The following is a 13,820-nucleotide window of genomic DNA, read 5'->3' on the forward strand; positions in this document are numbered from 1 at the left end:
AGGGGGCGCCATGGAGCCAGCTAAACACACATGGACCAAATCGCTGTATATTTTCACAATGTTTAAGGGTTTTCATGTGTCTGCCAAGTTTTGTGCACTTTTGAGTAGTGTTGTTTTCGTCAACGAAAATGATGACGAAATATTGTTGTCAACGAACCTTTATCACGTGACGAAACGAAAATGCTGGGCATGTGACGATGACTAAGACTAAATATATAATGCAATTTCGTTGACGAATACAAACGAGATGAAATGTCTCTTCCTTTTCGTTGATGAAAACGAGGCGAAATAACATTGTTTCATCTCGTTTAGTCACGTTATTATTATTATTATTTTGAAGTTTCTCTCCCAGTCTCGCGTCTGGGGGACGTCACTTCCTCAATCCCCACACACGCATTATTTAGATTCTGAAGCTGCCGCTGCTGTGGGTCAGCATTAACGTTAGAGTTAGCGTTAACAACAACTAAAGAAACATGAGAACAAGCCGGGGGGTCGTGTTTGGAGAAATGCGACCACAAAATCACAGAAAAAAACACAGCAGATCTTAAGAGACACCTCAGGGCATCCCATAATGAACTTTAGGTAAGTCAAGACATTAACATAACAATACTTTGTTTTAGAAAGCTCATGCGACATGAGGCTGCGGTTAATGTGCCGGGTTTTAACGCTAGCTTTAGACGTTAGCCACTGGAGCTGAGAATGTGTGTGTGTGCGTGTATTGCAAAAACAACACTACTTTTGAGTATAACAAGTGTGCTAAAAATGCGTTCAAGTGCTCAAAGTAATTAGGGTGCGCTATGGACTGGACGTGTCACACGCAAGTCAAATTATGATATCAAATTAAAAACATAACTGGTTTGAACATGCGTCCACAGTTTTGTGAATTAGTGCATCCTAAAGGCCTCAAATGTGTCTGTAAAATTAAATAACAAAATCCAAGATGGCCGACTGGGGCGCTATGGAGCCGACTGGCCTTGCCCGACCCCAATCAATGTTGAAGATTGCAATTTTCTTTTGACCTGTGTGCCAATTTCTGTGAGCCTTTGTGCAATCTATGCCCCTCAAAAATGTGATGGAGTAGAGACCGTTTCGGCCCCTGGCACTTTCGTGCTTGGGCCCTAATAATTTCTTCAAAAACAATAGGTTTCCTTGCACTTTTGGTGCCAGGGACCGTTTGGCTTTACTTCTACCATGATAAATACTATGTTTGACATAAAAATAAATCAATGAAATAAAAAGATTTTCCATGATCCACTGTATTCTTTCATGTCTGCTAGTATTCTATAAAAATGAATGGGAAATGTGCTACCTATGGTCCGTGATCGAGTTATCATCTGCCCAATGTCATGATAGACTTTACGAAGAAATTCTTGAGCCCTTTCCCACAGGTCTCGTTGCACGCTGTTTAAGCCGCACACAGAGGAGAAAGCCAAGAGTGGGCTGTAGAGGAACAGCGTGAAGAGACTCCCACGCTGAGACTGATCTGAACAGGTAAGTGAAGACATGGCACAGGTAAGAAGTGATAAAATGAGACACATTTTCTCTCCATGTCCACATAAACACAGTGCCTGAAAACCATGAGCCGCTAACTTTAACGATTACAGTATATATAAAAAAGTCTACCTAAAAATGCATCAATAATAATTAATATTAAAATACATATTTAAATCAGAAATAACCAAGACTTCTGTTGTCCGTACTCTATGGGGGAATTGTTGGGTCTATGTGAATCATAAATAAGTCATAGAGTGTGGTCTATACCTGCTCTGTAAAGTGTCCTGAGATTACTTTTGTTATGATTTGGCACTATAAATAAAATTGAATTGAATTGTTAACTTAAAGCATATGCCTGGTGATATTCTATACTTCTTGTAAACAAACCCCATAAAAAGACCAAAAGCAACAATGAATGCTCTGCAAAGTATTGTGTGTGTATCACAGCTTGATGTATCTTTTTCCTCCATTGTTCTTAAATCACATCAGTGAGCCATAGGGATGGGAATTGATAATAAATGATCAATACCAATGCCATTGTTGATTCTGTTTATCGATTAGATCAGTGTGTCCCTGGTGTGCAGCGGAGAGATCGGGGTGTAGCTGATGTCTTAAAACATAGACAAGCCCTGTCCTATTTGTCTATAAGGTATCTTAATAGCAGTCTATAAAGTACCTGAAAGCAATAAAAAAAAGTATGAGTATCTTACGAGAAAATGACATTGGTAGAGGGGAAAGTCACCTTTTAGAATATTATTTCAGTAAAAGTGTTAAAGTCTCAGATATTTACTGTACATAAGTAACAAAAGTGATTTTCTGATTTTAAATGTTCTTAAGTAATTGCAGTAACAGTAAAAAAAAACTTTATTGTGGCTTGAACAGGCTTATGATGACTTATGTTAATGTGACGCCGAGCAATGTGTGGTCACATTATGTGATTCAATTTTCTGTGTGTGATATAATTTGAATAAGTATTTCCCTGCAATAGAGCCTTATTCATTTCTTTTTGTGTAAATTAATATTGGAGCGCTATCCCGATTTTCACCACCAGGGGCTGCAGCCGGCTATCGTTGTCTTTAGTCTGGATGAAGTGAGAGAAAGAGACACACGACACATCTCATCATCTTTCTGTTTCCACAGAACACTTTTAATCTGGCTACAAACCCTGGTTATCAGGTGAGTGACAGTCGCACCGTATGCTCCGCTACCATCCAGCACTCCAGTACTTTCAGCTGTGTGCTGGATGTCTTCTGTTCGTGCAGCCATGTCTCGCCCCAATCTGCTTCTGATTGGCTAAACATGTTCATTGGGTTGAAAGCAAGAGCTTCTGTTGAAGCGGTATCTCTAACAATGAAAATCATAACCCTCATCTATTATGACGGTGCCGAGATACTATGTATGCCGCAACATGGGAATGCCTGGAATTGTTAGAGGAATTGATAACATGTAGACGTGTACAATTCCGATGGATCAGAACATTTAGAGCCGGTTCCACATAGGAACCAGTTCTCGATTCCCAGTCCTAGTGAGCCACACTGTTACACTGTGACATTCCTTCATCGCCATGAACACACCAAACACACACCATTACACCAAATGTGGATTCATTACTAAAAAATAGTCCCCAGCAAATTTAATAATTTCTCCCTGTTGTTTGATAAAAACTTAAGTGACCAGCTGTTTTAGAAAATATCTGAGACAATGTAAAAAAATAAACTATATATTGGAGAGCCCTTTCTAAAGATTTATTTCTTTAGCAGGAACAATGGGCATTGGAGCCAGTGCTACAAACAGGGTAGGGAAGTCAGAAAGCATTGGGAAGGACTAAAACATCGTTGGTTTGGTCAGTTCAGGGGATTTGTTGATGGTAAGGAAATATAGAATATCACTAGACTTATTATAAAATAAACTGTTGCTCTATAGGTTCACACACCTTGCACACTTTTGGGATATACTGCAGGTGATAGTAGGCACACCAGAGGCTGGCCAAACAGATTTGTGAAATGCTATTAGGAAAAACAGAAAAATTCATTAATTATACAAATTTATATACACAGAGTGACCATATCATATAAACACCAGGTTTTCAAATCCCCCCCATCCAATGTCAATAAACATTCAGAGCAACATCCAAAAATGTATTATTCCTATCATTTGGGGGCTGTAATTCTTTTTAATTTATTAATTTTTATTTTAGCGACAACTAAAGAAACATGAGAACAAAGTGTGGCACCAGCCGGGGGTCGTGTTTGGGAGAAACACTTTCATTACATGAACGTGGAAAAAAAAACGGAATGTGTTGTGGAAAAAGAAAGAGATAAATGCAGCCACAAAATCACAGGAAAAAACACCACGGATCTTAAGAGACACCTCAGGGCATCCCATAATGACATTTAGGTAAGTCAAGACATAACGTAACGATACTTTGTTTTATTAAGCTCATGCGACATGAGGCTACGGTTAATGTGTCAGGTTTTAACGCTAGCTTTGGCGTAACGTAAACGGCCGCGGGACTGCACTTTTACTGCCGTGTTACAGGCGAGCACTTTGTATTACTTTGCACCGTTTATTTGTACTCTGCACGAATGCTGTTCGCCCTTTCAAAGATGTGAAAGTTTGATTGAATGATTGAAAGATTTATTGTTAATAAATGGGACGCTTTGCGTTCCCAAACAGTCATCTCTGTCACGACAATCCCCTCCGTGGTAGCAGGAACCCCTATATACTACGGTAATTACACATCAAAACGCCTGCGGTTTATAGTCGGGTGCGGCTTATATATGGAGCAATCTGTATTTTCCCCTAAATTTAGCTGGTGCGGCTTATAGTCAGGTGCGCTTTATAGTCCGGAAATTACGGTAGTTGTTCATGTCTAAGTCCGTCAAAGATTGTTCATGTTAAGTGTTCTTTATAATTGAAGTAGTGCCAACCCCTCTTCTGCACCCCCTTGTTGAAAATAAAAAGTTAAAATTTGGTAGGGAAGCCTCAGTGAGAACATCAACATGCATCAGTGCCAAGCCATGTCTCTGTAAGGAGAATGCTGTCCAGGTTATTATCTAAAATGATATAATTTATAATAAAAGATTTGTTTAAAGGAGAGAGCACATTCAGCAAAGGTATTTTAATGTCTGTGATGAATGTGCGCTCATCATGTTTTACAATAGTAAAAATGCTGGTTTTGATGGTGTGGATATTGTCCTTTGCCACTGGGGTCACTGAGGGAGGGGTGTGTATGGTGGAGGTCGGCGGGGGCGAACGTGAGTGTGAGTGTGAGTGAGGTGCAGAGGGCCTGTGTGTGGGTGCAATCAGTCAAGAGGGGGTGGTGGTGGTGGTGCAGGACTGGACAGTCAGGTCAATGTTGACAGATAAAAGCCTTGACCCCTCCTGGTTAGGGTGCAGGCCGTCGTGTTTACAAAGGTGAGTCTGTTTAAAAAAGCCGCAAAGTTGTCCACAAATGGAATACTTTTCCCCAGGCAGTATCCTTTGAGCCACAGGTGCAGCTGGCGGAGGAGACTGGTCATGACTTCACCAAAACGTTGCGGGGGAAGCGGGCCGGAAATAATAAGTCGCTTCTCTGTGTCTAGCAGGCAGTTCACCATGGACCTGAAGTCCTGCTTGAGGACCTTGGACTGACAGTTCTTTAAATCGTTGGTACCGGCCTGCAGGACCAGCGTGGAGGTTGAGCTGTGCTGGGAACACAGCTGGATGGCGGAGGACTCAACCTCCTTGATGCGGGCTACAGAGCAGCAGATGGTCTGGCCGCCGCGTACCCCCACGTACCTGACCATCGAGGTCCCGACAAACCAGCACGGGGGGAATGCGCTGTTCCACCGGCTGCCTGAAGGTCCGCCGGCCAACGGCTGCTCTTAACCGAGATGGAGAGGAGGGACAAGGTTGGACGAGTGGACCCCGGCTCCTGGGCCGGCGAGAGCACCGACCAGCTGGACGGACAGATCCTGGGGGCGAGCTGGAACAGACACCCAGCAGGGGGAAATCCTGCAGACTTAGGAAGTCATACCTGTTATCCAGTAGTAGAGCCGGAGGCGGAGGAGGAAGAGATGGGCGTGCCCCTGTTCATCACTGACCAAGGTTCACTCAGTTTGAGTGGAGTTGAGCTCACCAGAACCAGAGCCACCACTCCGTCCTCCCTGATTGAGCACTGCCACTCCGCAGGGCGAAGGCAGGAGGTGGAGGGTGCCGATGACTTGGGCTTGGCTCCCTTGTGGTGCGAGCGGGACTGGGTGAGTGTTTGTGCCCGAGATCTGGTGGTAATGGAGCCAGTCCACGGCAGGGTGGTGTTGTCCGCGGCCATCATGGTCTGGTCACCAGTGCTGGAAGCCCTAAGATGGGTGACGAGCTTCGCCTGGTTCGTGACGATGGTGCATAGATCCAGGAGGATTGTGTCCCTCTCCTTGAGGTCAGCCTTTAGGCCAGAAACGCTCTCCTTAAGTTTTGACAAGGTGGGGAGACAGGACTTGCACACAGCCATCAGACCTGCAGCCTGTGCTGGGGATCCGTCATTCCCGGGACACAGAACCACCACAAGGAGGTGAGTTTTTATTCCGGCCCTGGAGCCGAATTGTCCAGGGAGTCCTTCTAGGCTCCGGGGCAAGCAGCCCACTTCACCAGTTGCTTTAAGATGCCACGGAGTTAAAAAAGTTCTTTAAAAAGTAGCGCCTCGCTAGTGCGATTCAGCGGAACAACTTCCTTGTTTTACTTCTCTGGTATAATCAGAGGCAACCAAAGGCCCGATGGTTAAAAGCTCTGGTCCATGTTTTTAAAAAATAAATACAATTAGAGCTGCAAGCTCCTTAACATGCACCCGGTGCATTCCTGTTTATGGCGGGCGGGAAAAAAATAAATGCCATGCCATTACCCTCCATACACAAAACATGCATCATGTTTCCCTACATCAGGTGTTGAACCCACAATGAAAGTTTCATGTAAATTGGTTGATATTTGCCACTTCCTGGTTCATGGCGTGGGGGCGAAATTTGAGGCCCTGCCACGGCCAGGTTGATTGATGAAAACGCGTATGCTCCGCAATTTAGCGTCGCCCATGTCTTGAAGGTGGACAGACCAACTTTGAAGTCATTCCGTTGAAATCTCTAGGACGAGTTTGTTAAAGTACAGAGCAAAGTTTTTGTAAAAAAACGTCCAAAAATTAACAAAAAGGACATGTTTAAATCAAAATGGTGGACTGTTGTGTTTGGGGCATACTTCCAAGAGGATATTTTGTGTGTCTCTGCATTCTTCACATGCCTATCAATTTTCATACATGTAGGTGAAAGCGCATTGAGGGGCTTGACCATGGCTATATTTAACAGGGAGCTATCGAGCTAATATGCCACGCCCAAGACTGAGACCCATAAAATACCAAATTTTTCATCACCTCTGATCAGTTTGCAAAGTTTAACAAAAACTTATATATGTTTAGGCCCTCAAAAATGTGATTTAAGAGGAGGAAAAATAATAATAAAAATAATCATTCCAATTACAATAGGGTCCTCGCCAACTTAGGTGGTGCTCAGGCCCTAATAAAAGCTAGGCATGAGTGATCCCAAATATAAAAACGAGAAACTGTGTTAAAATCAATATTTCTCCGGAGCCGAAGTGACAGGAAATCCAGTGACACGGTGCACGCCTTCCTCGTGTAGTTGTGATGGTCGAGGATAAGTCACATTTTTTTGTTTTTCAGCCAGAAATGATAATACATAAAAAAAATATATTTTTCCAGCGTGATTTACACATTTAGCCTTACAAAATTCATGTTATTATTTTTTTTTTTTTCAAAATTTCTGAAAATTTATCACAAATTAAAAACTAGAATAGCAGGGTTGTAAAGGTGATGAGTCCCCAGATGTAATACTGTGGAGGAACCTTTTGCTTTAATTACAGCCATAAGTCTGTTTGGATTAGTCTCTACCAGCTTTGTGCGCCTAGATTGGGGAATATTTCTCCATTCTTCCTGCAGAACTGTTGGAGTTCGGTAAAATTCTGTGGTGAGTCCATCCACAGATATAGGATTCAGGTCAGGACTCTGACTAGGACACTCTAGGACATTCACCTTCATGTCCTTTAGCCACTCTTTTGTTTTTATGGCAGTGTGTTTTGAGTCGTTGTCATGCCGGAAGATCTAGCCAACTAGAGACCTATATCTAACCTTCCTTTTCTCTCTAAGATCCTCGAGAAATTCGCCAATCAGCTGTGTGACTTTTTACATAATAATGAGTTATTTGAGGACTTCCACTCAGGATTTAGAATGAATCATAGCACTGAGACAGCACTGGTAAAAATTACTAATGACCTTCTTATAGCTTCAGACAAAGGACTTGTCTCTGTGCTCGTTTTACTAGATCTTAGTGCTGCCTTCGACACTATTGAACATCACGTCCTGCTACAGAGACTGGAGCATCTAACTGGCATTAAAGGAACCGCACTGAGCTGGTTTAAGTCATATTTATCAGATAGATCTCAGTTTGTACATGTTAATGACAAATCCTCCATTCACACTAAAGTTAGTCACGGAGTCCCACAGGGTTCTGTCCTTGGACCGATTCTATTCACCTTATATATGCTTCCCTTAGGGAATATTATAAGGAAGCACTCCATAAACTTTCATTGTTATGCTGATGATACACAAACACAATTATATTTGTCGATCAAACCAGACGAAACCGATCAGTTAGATAAACTTCAAATGTGCATTAAGGGAATAAAAAGCTGGATGACCTGGAATTTTCTGATGTTAAACTCAGATAAAACTGAAGTCATTGTACTTGGCCCCAAAGCCCTCGAAACTCAATCGCTAAAGACATTGTTACTCTGGATGATGTTGTGTTATCCTCCAGCACCACAGTAAGGAGTCTGGTTGTTATTTTTGATCAGGATATTTCCTTCGAGTCTCACATAAAACTTACGATAAGGAATGCATATTTTCACCTGCGTAATATTACGAAAACTAGGAACATTGTGTCTCAGAAAGATGCAGAAAAACTAGTCCATGCATTTGTTACTTCTAGGCTGGACTACTGCAACTCCTTATTATCAGACTGCTCCAATAAGTCTGTTAAGAGTCTCCAGTTGGTCCAATATGCTGCAGCTCCAGTACTAACTAAAACAAATCAAAGAGAACATATTTCTCCTGTATTAGCTTCTTTGCACTGGCTACCTGTAAAATCTAGAATAGAATTTAAAATCCTTCTCCTTACCTACAAAGCTCTTATTGGTCAGGCTCCGTTGTATCTTAAAGAGCTCATAGTACAGTATTACCCGACTAGATTGCTGCGCTCTGAGAATGCAGGGCTACTTGTCGTTCCTAGAGTCTCCAAAAGTAGAATGGGAGGCAGAGCCTTCAGCTACCAAGCTCCTCTCCTGTGGAACCAACTCCCAAGTGTTATTCGGAATACAGACACTGTTCCCATATTGAAGAGTAAACTTAAAACTTTCCTTTTTGATAAAGCTGGGGCTTACGAGCCCTTAGCAATGTTGTTATTTTTAAGCTGATTTTGTTCTGCTTAATAATGCTGCTATAGGCCTAGTCTGCCGGGGATAATACTTTTCCAGATACTCTGAGCTTCTCTCCTCTCTGTCTGTATCATTCATGTCTCATCAATGCATGTTACTAATTCAACTTCTTTGTCGTCTCGCAGGTCTCTGCTTCCGTGGTCCTGCATGGCATTTCCTGCTACTATTATAATCTATAACCTTAGCTGTGCTTGTTTCTACTATTCTGCTGTATTAACTGCCATAACATATAAGTCATATTCACATTACTATAGATATTATTATAGTTACTGGAAGTGTGTCTGTCTCTGTGTCTGTCTTTGTCTCTCTCTCTGTCCATCTGTCGTCTTTTCTCTCTTTCTCTCTCCTTTTCTTCCTCCCCAATCGGTCAAGACAGATGGCCGTCCTCCACAGAGCTGGGTCTGTCTGACGTTCCTGCCTGTAATAGGGAAGGTTTTCGTTGCCACCGTACTCTACGGGGGAATTGTTGGGTCTATGTTTATCATAAATAAGACATAGAGTGTGGTCTTTACCTAGTTTGTAAAGTGTCCAGAGATAACTTGTGTTATGATTTGGCAATATAAATAAAATTGAATTGAACCACCTGCCCATTTTCAAGTGCCTAACAGAGGGCTGCAGCTTTTCCTCAAGAATTTGGGTGGACTTCGAGCATCCATTTTCCCTTCAATCCTGACCAACTGCAGAGTCCCTGCTGAAGGGAAACAAGCCCACAACATAATGCTGCCACCACCATGCTTCACTGTAGGGATGGTGTGTTTAGGTGGTGTTCTGTGTTTGGTTTCCACCAAACATAGGGCTTGGAGTTCAATCCAAAAAGTTAAATTTTGGTCTCAGCTGACTATATAACCTTTTACCACATGGCATCAGAATCTTCAATATGTTTTTGGCATACTGTAAACAAGACTCAGAGGCTTCTTTCTTTCCACCCATGTAGAACTTATTGTTGCCACCTGCCCAGATCGACCAACCTCTGCCATTAAGACTTGTAACTCCTTCAAGGTCACCATGGGCCTCTTGATAGCTTCCCTGATCAATCTTTTCCTGGCTCGGTCATCCAGTTTGGAGGGGCGGCCCAATCTAGGCAAGGTCTGGGCAGTGCCATATACCTTCCACTTCTGTACAATACTCTGAACGGTACTCAGAGGGAGAGTTAAAGCCTTTGAAATAGTTTTATATCCTTCTCCTAAATTGTGCCTATGCACAACCTTATTCCAGAGCTCTTTTGAAAGCATCTTTCAAACCATGGTGAATTGTTTGTGTTACCATGAACTACTAGGAGTTGAAACCTCAAGGAACAGCTGATTTTATTCAACAATTAAAATCAAGCAAGTAATCAAAAACACCACAGTTGATGTTAGGTGGAGGCCAATTAACTTGATGTATAATATGGAAGGTGATTGTGGTGGTTATACCTGAGAATGTTAATAATGGTTATTCTAAAAGGGGCTCATCACTTTTCCAATGGTGCTTAATTATCAGAAATTTGGAGGAAATGTGTATATGTAAATCAGACTGGAAAAATATATATTCTTTTATGAATTATCATTTCAGGCTGTAAAAACAAACCACCCGCTCTACCTCTGAACCACAGCCGATATAGATGTGTTTTTCGCAGGTCACTTAACTTATTTACTTACCTTGTAGGCGGTGCTGTTTGAAGAATCCACAATGACAAAAAGTGGCTTCCGGGTGAAAGGGAATAAGTCCCCTGGGTGAAGGCTGCAACATTACAAAAAAGTAATTGTCAGGATCCGACATTTCTATCCCAGTAAGTTCACTGTGAACATCTGCACTACTGAAGCTGTGTACACATGGTTAGAGAGTCTAAGATTATTAGCATGCGGACGTCAGCCTGAGTCAGATAGACGCTATTTGTCATTAGTAACAATGAGCAAAGTTATTTTCCTCTTGGGTTAAATCTGTGGGCACAGGAAGCATTCACACTTACACATTCTGACATATTTAAAGTCCTACTCCAGACACTGCTATGTGCCATTTCTCATGGGTTTCCCATGAAAAGTAAAAAAAGTTATATCTCAGAACAGGAGCTGGAAACACATCTACTCTTTCTCCCTCATTGAGTAATGCTGGAACACGCATCACCACACCCACCACCGCTGCTGCTCGCGTTACTTTGAGCATGGCTCTGCAACTTCATTCTAGCTTCTCCTCGAGATTAACCGATAAAAGAGCAGTGTGCATCAAGATGGATAGAAATATCAGAGGCCGTGGGCCTACATGAGCACCATGCCAGGTTCAGACATGAGGTGGTCGGGCAGCCGCCTAACAGAGCCACATGAGCTTGTGATCTGCAACTAAACCTATAGTTTGCGTGCCTGGGATACGGGATACTGCAATTTAGTCAGTGTCTGACATTTTAGAGGACTGAAACAGAAGAAAAACAGTTTTTGAAAAATGATTATAAATATGAAAGACAAATTAATAATAACCAGTGCATTTCTTTCTGGGCCTGATTCCTCTTCTGCACCGTCTCTCCGTTCACCACATCTCGGTTTGTATTTGTGAGAACTCCTCCAAAATCATATGGTCCTACAGGAAATGTTCAGAGATATAAGTGAATTGCTTCAATTTGAAAAGACATGATTAATTGTGACAAATAGATCAGAAATTTCACTGCGACTACATTAGTTGATCAATGTTTGCTTTTAAAAGACAATGTTGAAGCACTAGTAGGTGCACCAGACAGAACCATCTACAAGACAATTGAATGAGCAACAAAGATAGTTTTGCAACACTTGCTGCCAGGGTCAGACATATTGTGAATATCCCTATAGCTTTAATAACGATAATGGTATACTTTAATAAAGAACTAAGGTTGTTTATTAGATTGCTGTAACAAATTAAAAAAGACTACCCTTTTCAAGCATGGACAATGTAACCAATGACCAGTGTGTTGCAAATGTCAAATTTCAAGGACTGTTGCTGTATACCAATATACCAATACCCCAACATACATTACCATTAAAGCTGAAGTCGGTAACACGGTGTCCTAACAGCAAGCGAGCGTCAGACTGTCACGTCGCATCACGTCGCATCACGTCGCGTCGCATCACATCGTGTCGCATCACGTCGTGTCGCATCAAGTCGTGTCGCATCACGTCGCGTCGCATCACGTCGCGTCGCGCAGTATTGGACGCTGTCTTTCCCCACTGCAGCCGTCAAACCATGAACCTAACAACTGTGCACTCCAGATTCGACCGGAGACTTGACAACTTTACAGATTGGTGAGTACTTGCTATCTTTGTACGTTTGAACTGTATAAAAAGAAAACATGTTTTATATTGTGGCATTTGCTGGAAATGACATACAATGTAGCCAACAGCAAGTAGCCTAGGTTGTTAATCATGATAGTCTCCCGTGTAGCAGTTAAGAGGCCAGAGACGTTCGGCTCTCTGCCGATCTCACTCCAAGCAGCTGCCACCTTATCTAAGTGTTTGTAGTGAAATGATGAGGTATCGTTCAGATAACTCCTCTTTCAAACTTCATGAATCAGTTGTTCTTCATCCATCGCGGCACTTTCGACGCGTGTGACAGGAATAAAATCTAAACCGGGCGTCCGACAAAAGTGCAGTTCCAAACAGCGGGCCGCATTGGGCTACGTCGCTCGTGGCCAGTTAGGACATCCCCAGGGGAAACAATGTAATCCAAGTGATCTTGTCGCTGACCCTCTCTCGCATCGCATGCTGTTAGGACACGGTGTAACTTTCAATAAAAAGACATCACTGTCGCTATATCCTGACAGCAATATGAGACAGATATTCTGTTAAAATCATGTAACTCTGCCTCCACCTGCTGCTTCCTGAATCTGCTAGATTCCACCACTATCGACCTTAAACGGCCAATTAGAGTGGAGCAATCACCGATGCATTGTCAGTTACTCCGATACTGTGAAACTTGGCAGTGCAAATATGAATCAATATTCTGTTTTCAGATAAAGCCAGTCTGGTGTGGATGTATGCTAATGAATGCTGTGCTAAGAAGAAGACAATGCAAATGTTTAGCCTGTTAAGTTGTCAATGTAAAATATACATCATTTTAATGAATCAATATTACTTGATTTATTTGAATAATCTAGCAATTTAAACAGTTTGGTGGCATGTCCATTAGGGCTGCACCAAATGTCATTTGTTTTACATTCAAGGCTTCTATTTGAGGTTTTTGTGTGAAGCCTTGAATAGATACATGTGCAGGCCGCCTTGCGCCAGGCCAGAGAGCAAACTGTGCTTTTTTTGGAAAGACTATATGGCAACACGTGCCGTGAAGCAGAATATTTTTCTAGATAAAAGTTAAGTGTAAATCCTACATAGCCACCACTGTAATCTAATTCTACAGATAAACAAGTAAATTAAAGCTGCAAGCAGCGATGAACGGGCCCTCGCACCTGGTGTATGTTGGGGAGGTGGCTTGTTGCAGACACTCATGGCAGTGTGCTTTAGATATTGAGAATGTCATGTAAATCTGACTCATTATTTCATAAAAGTCTGATTTCCTGTTGCCAATAGATGGCGCTGGGTCTGTTAGCCGAGCTGTTAGATGTGCAATGTATGTTGAAGTTACAACCACTTCCTGTTTCACGGCAAAGGGTGGTTGCCACGACAACAGAATTTGATGAAAAGCCAAAAGCAACATGATCAAGCATCATGAAGGTCTTAAGTATGTGCTGACAGGATTTGAGGTGGATGTGTTCAACCGGCTAGGAAAAGAACATCAAAATATATAAAATGTAACTTCCTGTCGCCAGTAGGGGGCGCTATGACAATGATTCAAAATTGCTCTAC

At 42.2% G+C, this 13,820-nt stretch overlaps 1 protein-coding gene across 1 annotated transcript in view; it reads right to left on the bottom strand.

Moving 5' to 3' along the window:
• scai (suppressor of cancer cell invasion) overlaps positions 1-13,820 on the bottom strand; it is a gene marked incomplete at its 3' end in the record, with an annotated part of 50,374 nt that overhangs the window by 6,352 nt on the left and 30,202 nt on the right. Inside the window, exons 12-15 of the mRNA XM_083930266.1 lie at positions 11,472-11,571; positions 10,659-10,740; positions 3,428-3,500; positions 1,310-1,483 (exon numbers count right to left, since the gene is read on the bottom strand). Coding sequence (XP_083786392.1) covers positions 1,310-1,483; positions 3,428-3,500; positions 10,659-10,740; positions 11,472-11,571 — 429 coding nt within the window. The remainder of the gene's footprint in view (positions 1-1,309; positions 1,484-3,427; positions 3,501-10,658; positions 10,741-11,471; positions 11,572-13,820) is intronic.

Source organism: Echiichthys vipera, assembly GCF_963691815.1.
Source record: "Echiichthys vipera genome assembly, chromosome: 16".
Classification (NCBI taxonomy): Eukaryota; Metazoa; Chordata; class Actinopteri; order Perciformes; family Trachinidae; genus Echiichthys; species Echiichthys vipera.